At 37.2% G+C, this 19,796-nt stretch overlaps 2 protein-coding genes across 4 annotated transcripts; both read left to right on the top strand.

Annotated features, from left to right (window-relative positions):
- The first annotated feature begins 578 nt into the window (after positions 1 to 578).
- On the top strand, positions 579 to 5,838 carry LOC144453423 (uncharacterized). 2 transcript variants are annotated; one of them, XM_078144718.1, is made up of 6 exons: positions 579 to 930; positions 2,008 to 2,043; positions 2,727 to 3,371; positions 3,635 to 4,132; positions 4,698 to 4,800; positions 5,061 to 5,838. In XM_078144718.1, exons 1-5 carry the CDS (start codon positions 918 to 920, stop codon positions 4,796 to 4,798), a joined length of 1,293 nt encoding a protein of 430 aa, XP_078000844.1. In that variant the 5' UTR covers positions 579 to 917; the 3' UTR covers positions 4,799 to 4,800; positions 5,061 to 5,838. The 2 variants fall into 2 exon arrangements, with proteins under 2 accessions (XP_078000844.1, XP_078000851.1); XM_078144725.1 differs by lacking the exon at positions 2,008 to 2,043.
- A 3,085-nt stretch (positions 5,839 to 8,923) lies between these two features.
- On the top strand, positions 8,924 to 14,481 carry LOC144453408 (uncharacterized). Of its 2 annotated transcripts, none has more exons than XM_078144706.1 (6): positions 8,924 to 9,247; positions 10,679 to 10,777; positions 11,408 to 12,049; positions 12,351 to 12,848; positions 13,408 to 13,510; positions 14,008 to 14,481. In XM_078144706.1, the coding sequence occupies exons 1-5, from the start codon at positions 9,235 to 9,237 to the stop codon at positions 13,506 to 13,508; spliced, it is 1,353 nt and encodes a 450-aa protein (XP_078000832.1). In that variant the 5' UTR covers positions 8,924 to 9,234; the 3' UTR covers positions 13,509 to 13,510; positions 14,008 to 14,481. The 2 variants fall into 2 exon arrangements, with proteins under 2 accessions (XP_078000832.1, XP_078000824.1); XM_078144698.1 differs by having other exon boundaries at positions 13,800 to 14,481.
- The last annotated feature ends 5,315 nt before the right edge of the window (positions 14,482 to 19,796 follow it).

The raw sequence follows: 19,796 nt of genomic DNA, 5'->3' as shown, positions 1-19,796 counted from the left end.
ACCAGTCGATTTGTTTGCAGGTATCTTGTATATTCGTTTGTCAAAAATATGCAAACTGAACTTTATTTCTTACCAATGATTTGCGTTTCGAATATAGATTTGGAACACTGGTTGAGAAAGCAAAACACTAAGAGAAAAGAAACACATAATATGATTGGGACGGATTCGTTGAACGACAGTCCCTCTATAGATATAGAGCGACTTTGGCTCAAACCTTTAAAAAATAGACAGGGACCCTGTGATCTGATGATCTGATGAACACAATGGTTCGGGTACAATGATACACAACAATAGCTCTAGAAGTCACAGGAAGCGTAGCTTGAAGTTCCTTTTCTCGCAATGTGTTACAGTTACATTGATACTATGTTCTCTCTGCTCTATCTGTAATTATGTTTAAACGTCCTACAAAACTACAGACAGCCACTGACAAAACCTATGGAGTAAGTCATTTCTGAGTAGACTGACGCACGACGGGTATTTTTGGTTCGGGGATAAACCACTGTATTGTATTATACTTCCAAACAAACAAACAAACAAACAAGATTGAGGAAGTATAGTAATTTTACGAATGATTCAGTCACTGAGATCTTCCGGGTGCACTAGAAAAATAACAGCGCTTTTCAAGAACTGTCATTGTCTCTTTAGTGCGACAAACTTGAAGATTTGAAGTCGGCAACTGTTGGCCCTGGTGACTGATACGACACTGACAGTTTTTGCCTGACCATAGCTCAGACGACAATCTCCTAAACACGGTAGTCGTCACTATGGTTCAGAGTTAGACGGTGTTAGGCTACACTACGTACGTAGACGTCAACGCATCGTTCACTTGTTAACTTCCTCGTGTAACTGTCTTACGTCTCTTGCTTTAACTATACTCTATATCAAAGACAATTTTACGAAATGACGGCATTGGTGATATGGCAACTATAGGTACGTATAGAGACCAATACTTGACTTTCAATTGACATGGTTAAGGCTGTCAGAAGGTTTGTAATGATCACAGATAGCTGTATATACAGAAGGAGTGTTGTACTCTGGGAAGCAGTAGTTGTGTTGACGTCACTCATTCTATGACATGTTATATTACCAAAAGTTGAATTTTTATACAGCCAATAAGATATTGCAAGTCATTTACCAGATGTAAATTATTATGTAAATGTTGAGGTGTTTCAGTTTATTTAAACAACAATATTTTGTACAAATATAAATTGAAGCCCACCCCCACTCCCATGATGAAAGAAAATCTTTTGCATACAAGCTCAGACAACTATAGTGGTATTAGCTACAAGCCAGGGAATTGCATCGACGGAATGTATTGAGTCCCATCTCTTGTAAGAAACGGAAATTATTTGTATGTAGTACTCTTGAATGCAAACCTTTGTTATTAACATTGTGAGCCACACGCCAAAATGTCTAAAATGAATGTGAAATAGCAAGTACAAAGATAGATAGGTAATATGCAAGTGAGTCATTAAAATGAAGAACTTCATCGTCAAAATGTATATGACAACACGATTTGCGATCATCAATCAATGTATGTTCCAAGTGATGTGAAATTTGAAAGTACAGTTATCGCCAATGTATGTCTGCAAATACTTAAATCAACCTACAGTATATCTCAACTACGACAGTTGCAAAAAGCCATTTAGCAATACGGAGAACGTCACAGTACCAGCAAAAATATCACAGGTGAGAAAAAAGTCGAAAGGGAATGAACCCTATAGGCAAACAAAGACTATGATCAAATCGCCAATAATCGACGGCCCTTGAAGACAAACCCAAATCTCACGGAAGTGAAAAATAAGTCTGTGGAGCTATAAGCTTGGGGGAGGTGAGGTGGGGGTACCTTTGAAAAGGACTATCATGTTATGGTCTATTTAGATTGCAGTGACTTACAATTAGTATTTGCAAAAGTCAAGCTAAGTCTTGTTTCCTGGTGATTTGGGCCGATTTATTGCTGTTCCGCCATTAATGTGCAACTGCTATTATCGTTATTATATTGTGTAGAGGAACCCAAAGCGCTACAGAGTCTTAGTGACACAGGTATGCAAGAGATATATGTACACTTTAATAGCATTACATGTATTTTGTTTTTGTAAGTTGCATAGTTATCTACCGTGTTGTGTTGTGTTGTGTTGTGTTGTGTTGTGTTGTGTAGTGTAGTGTAGTGTAGTGCTGTGCTGTGCTGTGTTGTGTTGTGTTGTGTTGTGTCGTGTTGTATTGTGCATTGTAGTGGTTTGTTGTTCTGCTCCGTGGCATGACTGACATGATGTGTTCATAATGGTGTATTGTAATTCATTGCATTGCGTATTTTGTGATTTGTAGTGTTCTGCGATGTCGTGCTGTGTTCTGTAATGTGTGTAGTGTAGTGTTTACGGTGTAAGTCACACTGTGTTGAGATATACTGTATTGTATTGCGTTGTAAAGATTTCAATAACTATTATGATCAAATGATAAGCATTTCCTACATGTTGAACACGAATAAAAGACTACTACTTTAATGAGGCCCAATACATTATACATGTACAAAGCGACACAGTACTAGTATCTTCTTCAATGATTTGAGAGCACTAGTCAGCTAGCTGTCATTTAAAAGAATAAACACGCCCACCTTGCTACTACGTCACAGTCTATCTCGTCATAGCAACCACATGAGACACATACGTCTACAAGTACATACATCAATATATGATTTCTCATTTCTGTTTTAATCTGTCATTTACCAGGATACGTAAAATTTATTCGAAAAGAAGTAGCCCAAGAACCCAAATCCATTGTCATTGTCCATGTGGCAGATGGACCAAAACACGAGGAAGTTGTGAACAGTTTTGGCCAATTTTTATACCACCACCGTGATTCACAGACAGAAGTCGACGTGTTCAATCTGAACGAATCTAAAAGTAATGACGAGATAGAGAAAAGTATCTTAAAGATTGCTCAGGCAGACAGAATCATTATTATCGCATCTGCAAAGTTAACTGAACTGTTCTCCAACAGAGAGCGGGGAGGGGACAACGAGTTCACTGACATTGTGATAGAAATCATACTGCACATTTTGAAAGAGTACAAAACCCCGGGACACGCTCGTCTTTTTGCCGTCTATTTCGATTACAGTAGCAAGGAGGAATTACCTCAAGAAATTCTACGACAAGTGAACCGTGTTGATGAGTTATCAACGGTTACACCATCTACGTTGGAAACGTTTTACGGCAGATTACTTCGCAGAAAAGGCAAAGTTTCCTTTCCACAACTGCTCGATGTGAAGACTGGACCAGGGAAAAAACTCCACAAAAGCATCCGGAACGTTAAACGGCAGAGAGGGCTATGTGAGATTATACAACATGGTGAGAATATGAGTTTAGGCTCCGAAGGTAAGATCACAATATTTTCACCTATTGAAAAAGAATGGATCGCTGTGTGGTTGATGAGTAAAACTTTGAACAAAATAGTATTTTCCTGGTGATTTTGGCTGATTTATTGTTGCTCCGCCATTAATGTGTAATTATTAGTATCGTTATACAGTTGTAATGATCCAAAGTACAATTTGCAAAATGTACAATTTTTTATGGCAAGGAAAGCTGATTTTAAGAATCAAGGATTATTATTTTGATTGAGCATGTGGCTTTTTTTTCAGGAGACTTCGGCCTCAAATGCTTGGATCTGTTTCGCCAAGATGGGTTTATTTCGCATGAAGAATACCAGAGGGTACAGAGAGCAAGTACTTTAAGTAAGAAGTTGGACCTGTTGATTGGGTGTATTACAAACAAGAACCGTGGCATACCAGATTTTCTTCAAAGACTGTTACAAGTGTGGAGAGAAAATGTATCCCGTGACAAACAAAAAAAATCCCTGGTAGATAACAGAATCGAATTAATCAAAGACCTTAGGTTCACTTACCAAACTGTTCTCGACTACTTGCAACAAAGGGATGTGATCAGTACCGCTGTAGTAACGGCTATAAGGCATGAGAGAACAGGTGACGACGCAGTACGAAAATTGTTGGACGAGTTACCGAACACTAGAGTTGCTGTCACGACGTTTCGTGAAGCTTTAGCAGTGAGCCATGGTCATCTAGCGGATTTAGTGGATACTGACAGCAGCGATGATTCGGACGACCCGGATGTTTATGATGGTAAATATGCCTTGTTGTTTCAGTGGTTTATTATTTGGGTTTAGTATCAATCTGATTAAAATTTAATGTGCTGAAAGCGGCGATAGATGTCTTTATTTACTTCTATTTCCATCGTTTTGTGTCGTTTCTTTTGTTCCAAGTGATCGCTGGAAGGCGGCGATCACCCGGAACAAAACAAACGATGCAAAAACAAACGACACAAAACGATGGGAACAGAGGTAAATAAAGACATCTAGTCACCTCATCAGATTTTAATCAGGTTGGTTTGTATTTGCTTCTTCTTTAGACTTATTATAATCGTAGACCCTACATTATTCGTGTAGGGTATGTGTTTTAATTAACGACACTTGTCCAATACATACACCGTGGTGTCACAGGTCTATATATACATACACAATACATTCAATGTAGTGCATGGTCGTCATAGTTACCGTGACATGGGTCGAGGAGGGTATGAAAATACAACGCACTTATTACTCGTAGTGTATTGAACTTTGATCAATGAGCTGGTGACTGGCAGGTATACTAATACATGATAAAACTCACTGTGTTTATTACCAAATAGAAAAACAAGGTGGAAATGTTAAGTACCCATTACAAGATGATAACGTCGATTCTGAAGAAAACCTCATCGCAATGGGCATTGAGTCCATGAATACTAGCTAGAGGTAGGTTCCCATGTTGTGGTCTATAATACGGTCTTACAATTTTGGTATTTTCAAAATGCTACTTGTTTCGAGTTGTGGTTTCGCGTAATTGTAGACATAGTATAGAGGCTGAAGATCTCTTTACCTTAAAAATCGTTTTAGCGTTGATTCGATACCATGCTGACATCTAAACTATTGTAGGCAAGCGTACAACTGACTGACTGACTGACTCTCTCTCTCTCTCTCTCTCTCTCTCTCTCTCTCTCTCTCTCTCTCTCCAGGTGTGTCAGAAGTTCAATGGGGTCAACTTTACACGTGGTGTATAGTTCAACAATGTATGATAAGGAAACAAGAAGGGAATTCGAACCTGTCTATCAGTCTATGTCCGTGACTATCGGAACAAGGCGATTGTGTGTATAATGGTTATGACTAACACTCTGGGCAGACATACGATGACCTTAACGTGACCGATCGTAAGACACAAAGCACTGTCAGTCATGAGACAGTTTGTCTGCGTTACTAAGAATGGCTACCGTACCATGGTATTTGTCCAGGCTTATATTAAATCGTTACTTCACTTATTCACACAGAGAAATATTCAAGAAACGAGACAATGCCTGAGGCAAATGCAACGAAGCGTTGGACATATATTATCCAGCACATTTACATTAAAAGAAAATATATCCGAGTCCAATATTACATTAACAGAAAGTATACCCGAGTCCATTTTTTGTCTATGCAATATGTTACACAGAATAGACAATCATTTTGTGGAATAAGTCTTATTCAAGTCATGGTGTTACTTCATATCAATGCAATCGACATTTCAATATATTGTATATTCTTACATATTGAGAATGTAGTTGGAAAATGCCGCCAAATAAAAGTTAATTTTATTCAACGTGCCATTGCACCCTCTGGATATGAAACTGTATTCCACAAAAACTGATAAGTGTTTTACATCTTTCCATGCCATTACTCGGGAATAATGTTATGTCACTTACGAGGATTTGTCTACGTGCCGTAACCAGCAAATGTCATAATTTATGAGGGAATAGTTTGTGCTATATGTTATATGAAATTAAATTAATTCAATATAATATAATAGGTTATTTCAATTATAGTCATTGAGCTATTGTATGGAATGTATTAAATAACGGTCTTTACGAGAGAAGGGGTGCATGATCAGGATGAGTGTTGTGAGAGAGATACTGAGATAAGACATGGAGATACAAAGGGCAACAAGGACGTCGACCGTCTTAGATACAAACACATCTAAAACAGAAATTCTAGTCAAAGAAGAAATGCAGACAATTCAACTGTGCTAAAAAAAGATGTCATGACTTTGGACAACTCCGAGGGACACTCACATTGACGACAGGAGAATACTGAAGCAATCGTCACATATCTTCAAATATCGTCATATGACATACATACATACATACATACATACATACATACATACATACATACATACATACATACATACATACATACATACATACATACATACAAACAAACAAACAAACAAACAAACAAACTGGAACACCTATTTCTTATGCTGTTATTGTTGTTGTTATTCTTTTGAGTTCCCAATTATGTCCAAACGTATAAGATCGGACGAATTCATAATTCATTTTTTCTACAAACGATCTATAATCTATTTGTTGGACGTTTCATTAATTTTGAAAAGGATAAATTCCAATAGCAAACTTAATGTATCGAAAAATTCCAATATGGCTACAATGATTACGAAGTCATGATGATGGAACGGGGCATACAGGTAACTACAAAATGTGAAGGAGCGGTGTGAATAGCGGTTTTGCTGGGTGTTAGTAGCACAAAAGTAAGGCTGCGGTCAGAATTTACGACAAGGGGCCTGGTGAGAAATCGGGGTGGGTCATGAAAAAAAATTGGGAGTTGAAAGTGGGGCATTTTGCCAGATCTAGCTGGCTTACCTCTAAAAAGAAACCCCTGTCTTACGATTGAAATGCTCCAGCCCAGTTCTGCCTGCGTGAAATAACTTAATACTAATATAACAATAGCACATACACTTTCAATCATACAGACTGACCAAATGAAGGCGTGTTTTGGTACCAATCGTTCTAAACCTACAGATTGTTCATAGAAAAAAGGCCAAGTTGAGAATATTTGTTATAGCGTTCCAATATCTGAACGAACTAGACGATTAATACGAAATGATCTAAACCTTTGGAAATTATTAGCAGATTCAATTTTCTGTAGCCATACGAATATGAAACTTCTTTAATTCACACAACTTTAATCAGTGCAGGGACCATAGTAAACAGAATTTCGCAATTTTTTTTTCTTTTGAAACCAGAAACCACTACCCAAGTTAAAAATTTAAATATTTCAAAAGTTCTTCCTATTTGTTACTTCCTCATCCTTCCTGAATTATTCGGAATCAAGCTGAGTCATAGTATTACAGTCTGTAGGCGTGAAGAATGGTCAGCAAATGGACTTCATGTAGATATTCAGTCACTAACGTCTAGCTATTGAACTTATTAGCTAGACTTCTGGCTCTCAGAGACATTTCCAATTCTAGAGTCGACATACTTCTCATTTATTGGACGAGTGAGTGAGAAAAAAAACAAATGAAATAGTCTGTAGGTTTCTAAACTTAAAAAATATATTTTGTCTCGAAATCTACTGCTGTGTTATAATATTGTAAGGCCTGAACATAATTGTTTGGTTCCGGTTACTCGACCCCACTTAGTTTTTCACTGCCGACCATAACTTTTTTTGCACATTCGAGAAAAAAAATAATAAAATCGTGAAAATTGTGTGAAGTCTCGTTAGAAATAGTGAACGCAGAAACTCACAATTTAACTGTTCTTCAAATCTGTAATGGCTGTACATGTGATGGGAAGAAACCAATAACACAGAGACCATTTGGAAAATACACAACTGCCTGAACTAGACTCACAACTGAAAAAATAAAATAAAATAAAAAATCCACCCACGCACCCACCCACCTATTTTAAAATTGAGCGTAATCGGAACCACACAATTTTGTTATTAGGCCTAATCATGGCAATTTTAAGTTCACCGTGACGTCTTTCATTAAATTTGGTTGGCTTAAAGGGCTGTCAACCTATATATCCAATATACAATATCAATGTATGTCTTTTAAGAACTAGTGAACTTTCATGTCTGCTGACACTGTTGACGTATCTCTAACTTTAAATACCACAAGGATGCATAATCTCAATTTGAAGATTATTTTTCTTTCAAGATGACACTGGCCGGGTAAAAAAGTATATATTTGCCACACTAAATTAAAACTCCTTATGTAGGGTAAACATATTAAACTGTACATTAGTAGTGGCATCATTCGAATTTTCATATATAGGAACTACAGATATACCTTGTTTAAAAAAGTAAGCAAGAACGTGTATGACTCATATCAGCACCCACGGACTGATACAAATCTAGGCACGTATTTCATTGTAATCTCAACAATGTTATCTCAACAAGGAAGTACATGTATACGTACATGTACATGTACATGTATATGTACATTGGACCAGTCGATTTGTTTGCAGGTATCTTGTATATTCGTTTGTCAAAAATATGCAAACTGAACTTTATTTCTTACCAATGATTTGCGTTTCGAATATAGATTTGGAACACTGGTTGAGAAAGCAAAACACTAAGAGAAAAGAAACACATAATATGATTGGGACGGATTCGTTGAACGACAGTCCCTCTATAGATATAGAGCGACTTAGGCTCAAACCTTTAAAAAATAGACAGGGACCCTGTGATCTGATGATCTGATGAACACAATGGTTCGGGTACATTGATACACAACAATAGCTCTAGAAGTCACAGGAAGCGTAGCTTGAAGTTCCTTTTCTCGAAATGTGTTACAGTTACATTGATACTATGTTCTCTCTGCTCTATCTGTAGTTATGTTTAAACGTCCTACAAAACTACAGACAGCCACTGACAAAACCTATGGAGTAAGTCATTTCTGAGTAGACTGACGCACGACGGGTATTTTTGGTTCGGGGATAAACCACTGTATTGTATTGTACTTCCAAACAAACAAACAAGATTGAGGAAGTATAGTAATTTTACGAATGATTCAGTCACTGAGATCTTCCGGGTGCACTAGAAAAATAACAGCGCTTTTCAAGAACTGTCATTGTCTCTTTAGTGCGACAAACTTGAAGATTTGAAGTCGGCAACTGTTGGCCCTGGTGACTGATACGCCACTGACAGTTTTTGCCTGACCATAGCTCAGACGACAATCTCCTAAACACGGTAGTCGTCACTATGGTTCAGAGTTAGACGGTGTTAGGCTACACTACGTACGTAGACGTCAACGCATCGTTCACTTGTTAACTTCCTCGTGTAACTTTCTTACGTCTCTTGCTTTAACTATACTCTATATCAAAGACAATTTTACGAAATGACGGCATTTGTGATATGGCAACTATAGGTACGTATAGAGACCAATACTTGACTTTCAATTGACATGGTTAAGGCTGTCAGAAGGTTTGTAATGATCACAGATAGCTGTATATACAGAAGGAGTGTCGTAACTATGGAAAGCAGTAGTTGTGTTGACGTCACTCATTCTATGACATGTTATACAATCCATGTCTATACCAAAAGTTGAATATGTATACAGTCAATAAGATAAATTTCCATGCAAGTCATTTACCAGATGTAAATTATTATGTAAATGTTGAAGTGTTTCAATTTATTTAAACAACATTTTGTACAAATATAAATTGAAGCCCACCTCCACTCCCATGATAAAAGAAAATCTCCTGCCTACAAGCTCAGACAACTATAGTGGTCTTAGCTACAAGCCAGGGCATTGCATCGAAGGAATGTATCGAGTCCCATCTCTTGTAAGAAATAGAAACTACATGTATTTGTATGCAGTACTCTTGAATGCAAACGATTGTTATTAACATTGTGAGCCACACGCCAAAATGTCTTAAATGAATGTGAAATAGCAAGTACAAAGATAGATAGGTAATATGCAAGTGAGTCATTAAAATGAAGAACTTCATCGTCAAAGTGTATATGACAATACGATTTGCGACCATCAATTAATGTATGTTCCAAGTGATATGAAATTTGAAACATGCATTCTGAAGATATAGAATTGCATAACTACAAAAAAAGTCATCGCTTGTGCAAATGACTCATCAATATGCAAAGGATGTTATCCAAACCAATAGAGCACATATGTAAAAGTTATCGCCAATGTATGTCGTAGGCTATATGTAATATGAAAACTGCATTTTTCAGATGTAGTCCAATTACTAAAACTCGTTATTTATGCAAATAGCTCATTATGAAGTCTCCAATACCGAATTGATTCTTTAATTACCATAAGAGAGATGTTTATGTTTCATTAGAATTGATGCCGTAGGTTTTGAGATAGTTTATCTATAGACATACAGACAAATGGAACCATCTATCACAGGTATTGCAATCGTATAGTTCCGTATTGAGTGGTGTAACTGGTTCTATTGATTGAAGTGAGACGGTGAGGGGTTGGGTGAGGAGCAAGGTCAATAGAACAGAATATCTGCAAATAGTTTAAATCAACCTATATCTCAGCTACGACAGTTGCAAAAAGCCATTTAGCAATACGGAGAACGTCACAGGACCAGCAAAAATATCACAGGTGAGAAACAAAGTCGAAAGGGAATGAACCCTGTAAGCAAACAAAGACTACGATCAAATCGCCAATATTCAACGAAAAGGACTGTCATGTTATGGTCTATTTAGAGTGACTTCCAACTAGTATTTGCAAAAGTCAAGCTAAGTCTTGTTTCCTGGTGATTTTGGCCGATTTATTGCTGTTCCGCCATTAATGTGCAACTGCTATTATCGTTATTATATTGTGTAGGGGAACACAAAGCGCTACAGAGTCTTAGTGACGCTGAAACCGACCTGAAACAGCAATTGGCTAAAGGAATCGAAGAGAGCGTTTCCGGCGATGACCCAGGTATGCAAGAGATATATGTACCCTTTAATAGCATTACATGTATTTTGTTTTGTAAGTTGCATAGTTATCTACTGTGTTATGTTTCTTGTGTCGTGTTGTATTGTGTATTGTAGTGGTTTGTTGTTCTGCTCCGTGGCATGACTGACATGATGTGTTCATAATGGTGTATTGTAATTCATTGCATTGCGTATTTTGTGATTTGTAGTGTTCTGCGATGTCATGCTGTGTTCTGTAGTATGTGTTGTCTAGTAGTGGTCTGAGGTGTTGTGTAGTGTTTACAAAGTAATTCACGCTGTGTTGAGTTATACTGTATTGTATTGCGTTGTAAAGATTTCAATAACTATTATGATCAAATGATAAGCATTTCCTACATGTTGAACACGAATAAAAGACTATTACGTTAATGAGGCCCAATACATTATACATGTACAAAGCGACACAGTACTAGTATCTAGTACTAGTATATTTGAGAGCAATAGTCAACTAGCTGTCATTTAAAAAATAAACACGCCCACCATGCTACTACGTCACAGTCTATCTCGTTATAGCAACCACATGAGACACATAAGTCTACAAGTACATTCATTAATATATAATTTCTCATTTCTGTTTTAATCTGTCAATTACCAGGATATGTAAAATTTATTCGAAAAGAAGTAGCCCAAGAACCCAAATCCATTGCCATTGTCCATGTGGCAGATGGACCAAAACACGAGGAAGTTGTGAACAGCTTTGGCCAATTTTTATACCACCACCGTGATGCACAGACAGAAGTCGACGTGTTCAATCTGAACGAATCTAAAAGTAATGACGAGATAGAGAAAAGTATCTTAAAGATTGGTCAGGCAGACAGAATCATTATTATCGCATCTGCAAAGTTAACTGAACTGTTCTCCAACAGAAAGCGGGGAGGGGACAACAAGTTCACTGACATTGTGATAGAAATCATACTGCACATTTTGAAAGAGTACAAAACCCCAGGACACGCTCGACTTTTTGCCGTCTATTTCGATTACAGTAGCAAGGATGAACTACCTCAAGAAATTCTACGACAAGTGAACCGTGTTGATGAGTTATCAACGGTTACACCATCTACGTTGGAAACGTTTTACGGCAGATTACTTCGCAGAAAAGGCAAAGTTTCCTTTCCACAACTGCTCGATGTGAAGACTGGACCAGGGAAAAAACTCCACAAAAGCATCCAGAACGTCAAACGGCAGAGAGGGGTATGTGAGATAATACAACATGGTGAGAATATGGGTTTCTCCGAAGGTAAGATCACAATATTTTCGCCTAGTGAAAAAGAATGGATCGCTGTGTGGTTGATGAGTGAGTATGGCAGTAAAACTTTGAACAAAATAGTATTTGCAAAATTCAAACTAAATCTTGTTTCCTGGTGATTTTGGCTGATTTATTGTTGCTCCGCCATTAATGTGTAACTCTTATTATCGTTATACAGTTGTAATGATCCAAAGTACAATTTGCAAAATGTACAAGTATTTTTTATGGCAAGGAAAGCTGATTTTAAGAATCAGGGATTATTATTTTGATTGAGCATGTGTTTTTCTTTCAGGAGACTTCGGCCTTAAATGCTTGGATCTGTTTCGCCGAGAGGGGTTTATTTCGCATGAAGAATACCAGAGGGTACAGAGAGCAAGTACTTTAAGTAAGAAATTGGACCTGGTGATTGGGTGTATTACAAACAAGAACCGTGACATACCAGATTTTCTTCAAAGACTGTTACAAGTGTGGAGAGAAAATGTATCCCGTGACAAACACAAAAAATCCCTGATAGATAACAGAATCGAATTAATCAAAGACCTTAGGTTCACTTACCAAACTGTTCTCGACTACTTGCAACAAAGGGATGTGATCAGTACCGCTGTAGCAACGGCTATAACGCATGAGAGAACAGGTGACGACGCAGTACGAAAATTGTTGGACGAGTTACCGAACACTAGAGTTGCTGTCACGACGTTTCGTGAAGCTTTAGCAGTGAGCCATGGTCATCTAGCGGATTTAGTGGATACTGACAGCAGCGATGATTCGGACGACGCGGATGTTTATGATGGTAAATATGCCTTGTTGTTTCAGTGGTTTATTATTTGGGTTTAGTATCAATCTGATTAAAATTTGATGTGCTGAAAGCGGCGATAGATGTCTTTATTTACTTCTATTTCCATCGTTTTGTGTCGTTTCTTTTGTTCCAAGTGATCGCTGGAAGGCGGCGATCACCCGGAACAAAACAAACGATGCAAAAACAAACGACACAAAACGATGGGAACAGAGGTAAATAAAGACATCTAGTCACCTCATCAGATTTTAATCAGGTTGGGTTTGTATTTGCTTCTTCTTTAGACTTATTATAATCGTAGACCCTACATTATTCGTGGAGGGTATGTGTTTTAATTAACGACACTTGTCCAATACAAACACCGTGGTGTCACAGGTCTATATATACATACACAATACATTCAATGTAGTGCATGGTCGTCATAGTTACCGTGACATGGGTCGAGGAGGGTAGGAAAATACAACGTACTTATTCGTAGTGTATTAAACTTTGACCAATGAGCTGGTGACTGACAGGCTAATACATGATAAAACTCACTGTGTTTATTACCAAATAGAAAAACAAGGTGGAAATGTTAAGTACCCATTACAAGATGATAACGTCGATTCTGAAGAAAACCTCATCGCAATGGGCATTGAGTCCATGAACACGAGCTAGAGGTAGGTGCTCATTTTGTGGTCTATAATACGGTCTTACAATTTTGGTATTTTCAAAATGCTACTTGTTTCGAGTTGTGGTTTCGCGTAATTGTAGACATAGTATAGAGGCTGATTGCCTAAAATCGTTTTTAGCGATGATTCGATATCACGCTGACATCTAAACTATTGTAGGCAAGCGTACAACTGACTGACTCTCTCTCTCTCTCTCTCTCTCTCTCTCTCTCTCTCTCTCTCTCTCTCTCTCTCTCTCTCTCTCTCTCTCTCTCTCTCTCTCTCTCTCTCTCTACAGGTGTGTCAGAAGTTCAATGGGGTCAATTGTGTGTATAATGGTTATGACTAACACTCTGGGCAGACATACGATGACCTTAACGTGACCTATCGTAAGACACAAAGCACTGTCCGTCATGAGACAGTTTGTCTGCGTTACTAAGAATGGCTACTGTACCATGGTATTTGTCCAGGCTTATATTAACTCGTTACTTCACTTATTCACACAGAGAAATATTCAAGAAACGAGACAATGCCTGAGGCAAATGCAACGAAGCGTTGGACATATATTATCCAGCACATTTACATTAAAAGAAAATATATCCGAGTCCAATATTACATTAACAGAAAGTATACCCGAGTCCATTTTTTGTCTATGCAATATGTTACACAGAATAGACAATCATTTTGTGGAATAAGTCTTATTCAAGTCATGGTGTTACTTCATATCAATGCAATCGACATTTCAATATATTGTATAAATAATTCTTACATATTGAGAATGTAGTTGGAAAATACCGCCAAATAAGAGTTAATTTTATTCAACGTGCCTTTACACTCTCTGGATATGAAACTGTATTCCACACAAACTGATAAATGTTTTACATCTTTCCATGCCATTACTCAGGAATAATGTTATGTCACTTACGACGATTTTTCTACGTGCCATAACCAGCAAATGTCATAATTTATGATGGAATAGTTTGTGCTATTGAACACTTATGTTATATGAAATTAAATTAATTCAATATAATGTAATTGGCAATTTTAATTGTAGTCATTGAGCTATTGTATGGAATGTATTAAAATAAGTAAACGATCTTTACGAGAGAAGGGGGCATGATCAGGATGAGTGTTGTGAGAGAGATACTGAGATACAAGAGAAGGGGGCATGATCAGGATGAGTGTTGTGAGAGATACTGAGATACAAGAGAAGGGTGCATGATGAGGATGAGTGTTGTAAGAGAGATGATGAGATAAGACATGGAGATACAAAGGGCAACAAGGACGTCGACCGTCTTAGATAAACACATTTAAAACAGAAATTCTAGTCAAAGAAGAAATGCAGACAATTCAACTGTGCTTAAAAAAAAAAGATGTCATGACTTTGGACAACTCCGAGGGACACTCACAGCATAATACATTGACGACAGGAGAATACTGAAGAAATCGTCACGTATCTTCAAATATCTTCATATGGCATACATACATACATACATACATACATACATACATACATACATACATACATACATACATACATACATACATACAAACAAACAAACAAACAAACAAACTGGAACACCAATTTCTTATGCAGTTGTTGTTGTTGTTGTTGTTGTTGTTGTTGTTTTGTTATTGTTATTGTTTTGACTTCCAAATTATGTTCAAACGTATGTGACATGTTGAAATATATAGTCTATAAGATCGGACGAATTCATAATTCATTTTTTCTACAAACGATCTATAATCTACTTGTTGGACGTTTCACTAATTTTGAAAAGGATAAATTGCAATAGCAAACTTAATGTATCGAAAAATTCCAATATGGCTACAATGATTACGAAGTCATGATGATGGGACGGGGCATACAGGTAACTACAAATGTGAAGGAGCGGTGTGAATAGCGGTTTTGCTGGGTGTTAGTAGCACAAAAGTAAGGCTGCGGTCAGAATTTACGACAAGGGGCCTGGTGAGAAATTGGGGTGGGTCATGAAAAACAATTGTGAGTTGAAAGTGGGGCTCAAAAAATTTTAAATTCAAAAGAAGACAGTGCTGTGGATTTATTTTGGTGTATTGATGATGGAGACAGAGGCAGATAATACCACTCTAGAGTAAAGTTGACTCTTTGGACAAATTAAACCTCAGGAGTAGTCGTTTACCTCATACATTTGACACCATATGCACTTCATTTACCATATATCCATATATCCATATATCCATATATTTGATCATGATACTGTCGATCGATAGCGAAGAGAATGTGTGTGTCTGCCGAAATATATATCTCTGTTGTACCTATGTATGTATTAGTAAAATGTGTACAATTGTCGTCGTGTGATATGAAATGTGTACTGGGAATAAAATTGAGGTATTGAAGACCATATTCAAGTATTCCTTGGTATGGTTTGATATTGTGTGTCTCTATAAAGTAGCCTTCTACATGTCCTTATTTTCAAAACGTGCTCACCGTTGGAGGAGGACACCATCTTCCACACTCTTCCTATCACCCATTATTATATTATGGTGATGACGTTTCGCCCCTAAATCAACACTGAAGGGAAAAGCCCCGCTGGTGAAGTATTTTCAAAGAGGACGTCATAGCCCAATATGAGATTTCTCCACAACATCTGTACAGAAATCACTTATCTTTTCTGAAGTCGACTGTCCCCGTTACTTTAATAATTTATGTGTACCCTATAATTTGTACATCTCCAGAATACAGGAGGGGTTATTATTTTTTTTACCGTATAATTCGATTACAAGATTGAAACCTCTGTGTCGTCTTAGGTGGGTTGGGCCTATGCAAAATCCCTGTGTTTATTTGTTTTTGGGGGAGCATGGAAATTGTTGAGACCGCGAAGGGGGGAGGGGCAAACTTTTTTGACAACTAATTCCCCCCCCCCCTCTTGGCCGAAAATTCTAACCACACGCCTAAATATGAGATTTATAAAAACCTTCAATATTAATTATATGCAACAGCTTCTACAGACGTAAGAAAGGGAACGTATAAACGCCGCACAACAGACTTGGAAGTCAATCACTTTTGGTAACGCCCCTAAAGTTGTTAGACCATAATAGATTGTGTGATACTAGTATCTCTGTTGCACCAAGTTGTGTACACTGCTTTATATTATGACACGGATGTACAAAATGACTGCAGTCAACATTTATAGAAAGGGGAATTTCCTTGTTGGCGGTCACCAATGATCAGTCGACGACACAATGACATGCTTATTATTATGTAGTTAAAGTTGCAAACGTCGATTTGAAGATGTACATGTACATGACTATACACCCCGTCAGCTGAAATACCAACAAATATCACCGTGAGGGAACTATGTGCGCACAACTGATAGAAGACAATTTAACAATACGTTTAGAAAGTTGAAGGCGGAAGTAATTTGGTGTTTGACTTCTTAACACTGGGATTCACTATCACTGTCCAACCACATAGGCACATATCATGTAACGTTAACGAACCAGGGAACCGAAAGGGGGAATCAGTCTCAAAGTTTGGGCATTTGCAGCGGGACCCCCATCCCGGCAAACCTCTAGAAATGGCAGGTATAGACACATACGTAATGACTGAGATCCCTGGTACAGGTAAGTTTATATGCAACTCATTTCTGTCTTTCCCAATATGACATGGCTGCCATACGTTTTGCAATGGTATATAGCTTGATTTGGTTGTGTGTCTTTTAAAAATTGTTTTTGATATGTTGAACATTTTAGTAATATGCTGAATGCATGTTCTCTATAAATATATGTATATGTAGTTTGAAACTGTTTGTTGCGATTGAAAATGGGAACTTCGCGAAAAAAATGGCGGATGACAATAGACTGCTTGACCTCTGTGAACTTCCTTCTTTGGTCCAAGTCTATACAGGCCATCCAGTTTGTCACAATACCACCTCTTTTTTGGCAACGTTCACCAGTATTTCTAAAACGACACTAGAACACCATTGCATGTTATTAATTAAGCATTACAGCAAAATAAAATAAGGCAGTCTGAGTCGACTAAATGACTATTTTTGGGCGTATTTCCGGGGTGAATTCTGGCATTTATTTCCGTGTAGTATATACAAATGATATACCATGATACTAGATTTTATATGAAAAAAACATCTGTGTGAAATTGTGTAAAGTGTCGACTTGTCTCCGTATGAATTCCATATGTGATAGTTTACCACAACTGACGAACGTTTACAACTGTTTAACCCATGTGGTAGTTCACTACCAGTTCATGTCTACCAGTTCATGTCTACCAGATCATGTCTACTAGTTCACTCATGATCTTTGATACCAATAATACAATTGAAAACAATATAGACATATTCATGATATCCAACACAATGGGCGCTTAAACCACCGAACTTACTAAGAAGTTGCTACCAACATTTGAACCAATTCCAAATGTCCCAGTCAGTGATGAAGTGAATCACATATTTTGTATGTAAACGGTTTATGACCCACGTTTTAAAAAGTATACATGTATACGTAGAGAGAGCTTGGAATTGAGATCTAGACTCTTTGTAAATACGGTTACACACAGAGACAGGACAGATATTCAACACAAATATCGCGAAGTCCTTTGGTCATATGATCAACGGTTTCATAACAGACAGGTGCGATAAAACATATGTTTGACGTCATAAACACAATTTTCAATGCTGTCTAGTATTCAAACGTAAGTGGATCTGTTAAATAGATATTTTGATAGGTAATAAGGCAGACTGTCACTGGGTGGAGTCACGAGAGGTCATAGAGGCAAGTTACTAAATTCAGCTTAATTAAGGAAGCATGTGTACATGATGTACGCTATGTGTACATGATGTACGCTATGTGAATTATCACGTGTCACATAAATTCAGAGACACAATAGACTGATTTACTTGTGTACAACGTTTGGTGCTTTATCATTTTTTTTTAAAATTTTGATCCTTCCTGAAAATTTTCAGTGCTCTATCATTACGAGAGTATCTATTTTTTTATCGTTATATTTTCTAAATGATGAAAGTGAATCACACCTCATTCCCATGCCTAGCATGTTACAGGGACTGTGTAATAAAACGATGACACAGTGCAGTGGAATGAAAAGTAAAACCATTGTTGATATTCTTTCCGTAAAGTTGTTAGTATTTCTTTTATTGTGTATCTTACTGTTGGCTTTCAATGATGAAAACATGATAAATTTCAGTGTTAAAGTTGTATATTTCACTTTTTCAAAATGCTAGGGAAGGTAGAAGCTTGAAGACAGCGGTTAAAAAACGAAATGTGTTAACAAATAACTAGTCCCTATTATACACGCCTACTCCTAATAAATTTCGACTGTGACCCATTTAAAGTCCAATTCTGTAAAAGTAAACAAAAGTGTATGGACTATTTGATGACGCACAGTGCTATTTTGTTGTATAGAACTAGCAGTAAAGTATAATGACTTGACAACTAATAATGATGACGTATTTACGCTCAGGTCATATCTAGGGGTTGAGATAGAACTATTTACTCTTGCTAACTCGTGCCAATTTACTGCTAGTATGTCGCGTCACAGTCCCTCTTTCAGACAGTGTGACTGTGGTCGAGTCTTCAGCCCTGAAGTAACAGGGGTATAAACCTAACCAACAGTCTTGGCAGTTTTATAGGTGAAAGATTGCCAGTACACAATGACAAGAGTAAAATACTTGGTCTCAACTTGTAATACATTATTAATGCATCAGAGGTCAGGCAGAGGCTAGGTTAGACAGATCAGGTCACGATTTGTCGGGTTTACAGTAGATGACAACGGGGCATAAGTTGAGTTGATACATTCTTGGGGTCCTAAGTTTTGCTTTAGATCAAAATATAGCTGTTGTGTTCTGAATTACTGAGGTATTCTTAACCACCGTCAGTAAGTCTAGTCATTGGCATAACTTAGACAGGGATAATACATAAACGCTTCGATTACACAATATATTATATGTACGTTTACTGAGGCGAAAACACCCCCAAAACATGCATTTCCGATAACCTATCCCCAGAAAATGATTACATTGTAATAAATATTTGATTTATAATACTCCACTTTCACTGCCCTGTTGAAGGAACAAGATTTGAATTTTGTCAAATTTATGTTTGAAATCTGAAGAATTTAAAATACTCCGAAACATTATGACAATTTGCAATTTGTTGTCACGTTACATTTTTTCATGAATATTTAACAGAACTAAATGAAAAATATTGTATTTTATTTACTGAACATCATTCATTTGAAAATAGGTCGTCGAAAACGCAACACAAGCACACACATAAACACAGA

The sequence above is a fragment of the Glandiceps talaboti genome, chromosome 1 (assembly GCF_964340395.1).
Source record: "Glandiceps talaboti chromosome 1, keGlaTala1.1, whole genome shotgun sequence".
In the NCBI taxonomy this organism is placed as follows: Eukaryota; Metazoa; Hemichordata; class Enteropneusta; family Spengelidae; genus Glandiceps; species Glandiceps talaboti.
Note: the sequence above shows the minus strand (reverse complement) of the source record. Positions and strands in the feature narration are given on the sequence as shown.

What these genes read in the sequence shown, in the direction of transcription:
- LOC144453423 (XM_078144718.1), top strand. An exon ending in TATGAGTTTAGGCTCCGAAG is followed by an intron (nt 3,372 to 3,634) that starts GTAAGATCACAA and finishes CTTTTTTTTCAG; the next exon opens with GAGACTTCGGCCTCAAATGC. An exon ending in CGACCCGGATGTTTATGATG is followed by an intron (nt 4,133 to 4,697) that starts GTAAATATGCCT and finishes ATTACCAAATAG; the next exon opens with AAAAACAAGGTGGAAATGTT.
- LOC144453408 (XM_078144706.1), top strand. An exon ending in CGTTTCCGGCGATGACCCAG is followed by an intron (nt 10,778 to 11,407) that starts GTATGCAAGAGA and finishes GTCAATTACCAG; the next exon opens with GATATGTAAAATTTATTCGA. An exon ending in GAATATGGGTTTCTCCGAAG is followed by an intron (nt 12,050 to 12,350) that starts GTAAGATCACAA and finishes TTTTTCTTTCAG; the next exon opens with GAGACTTCGGCCTTAAATGC.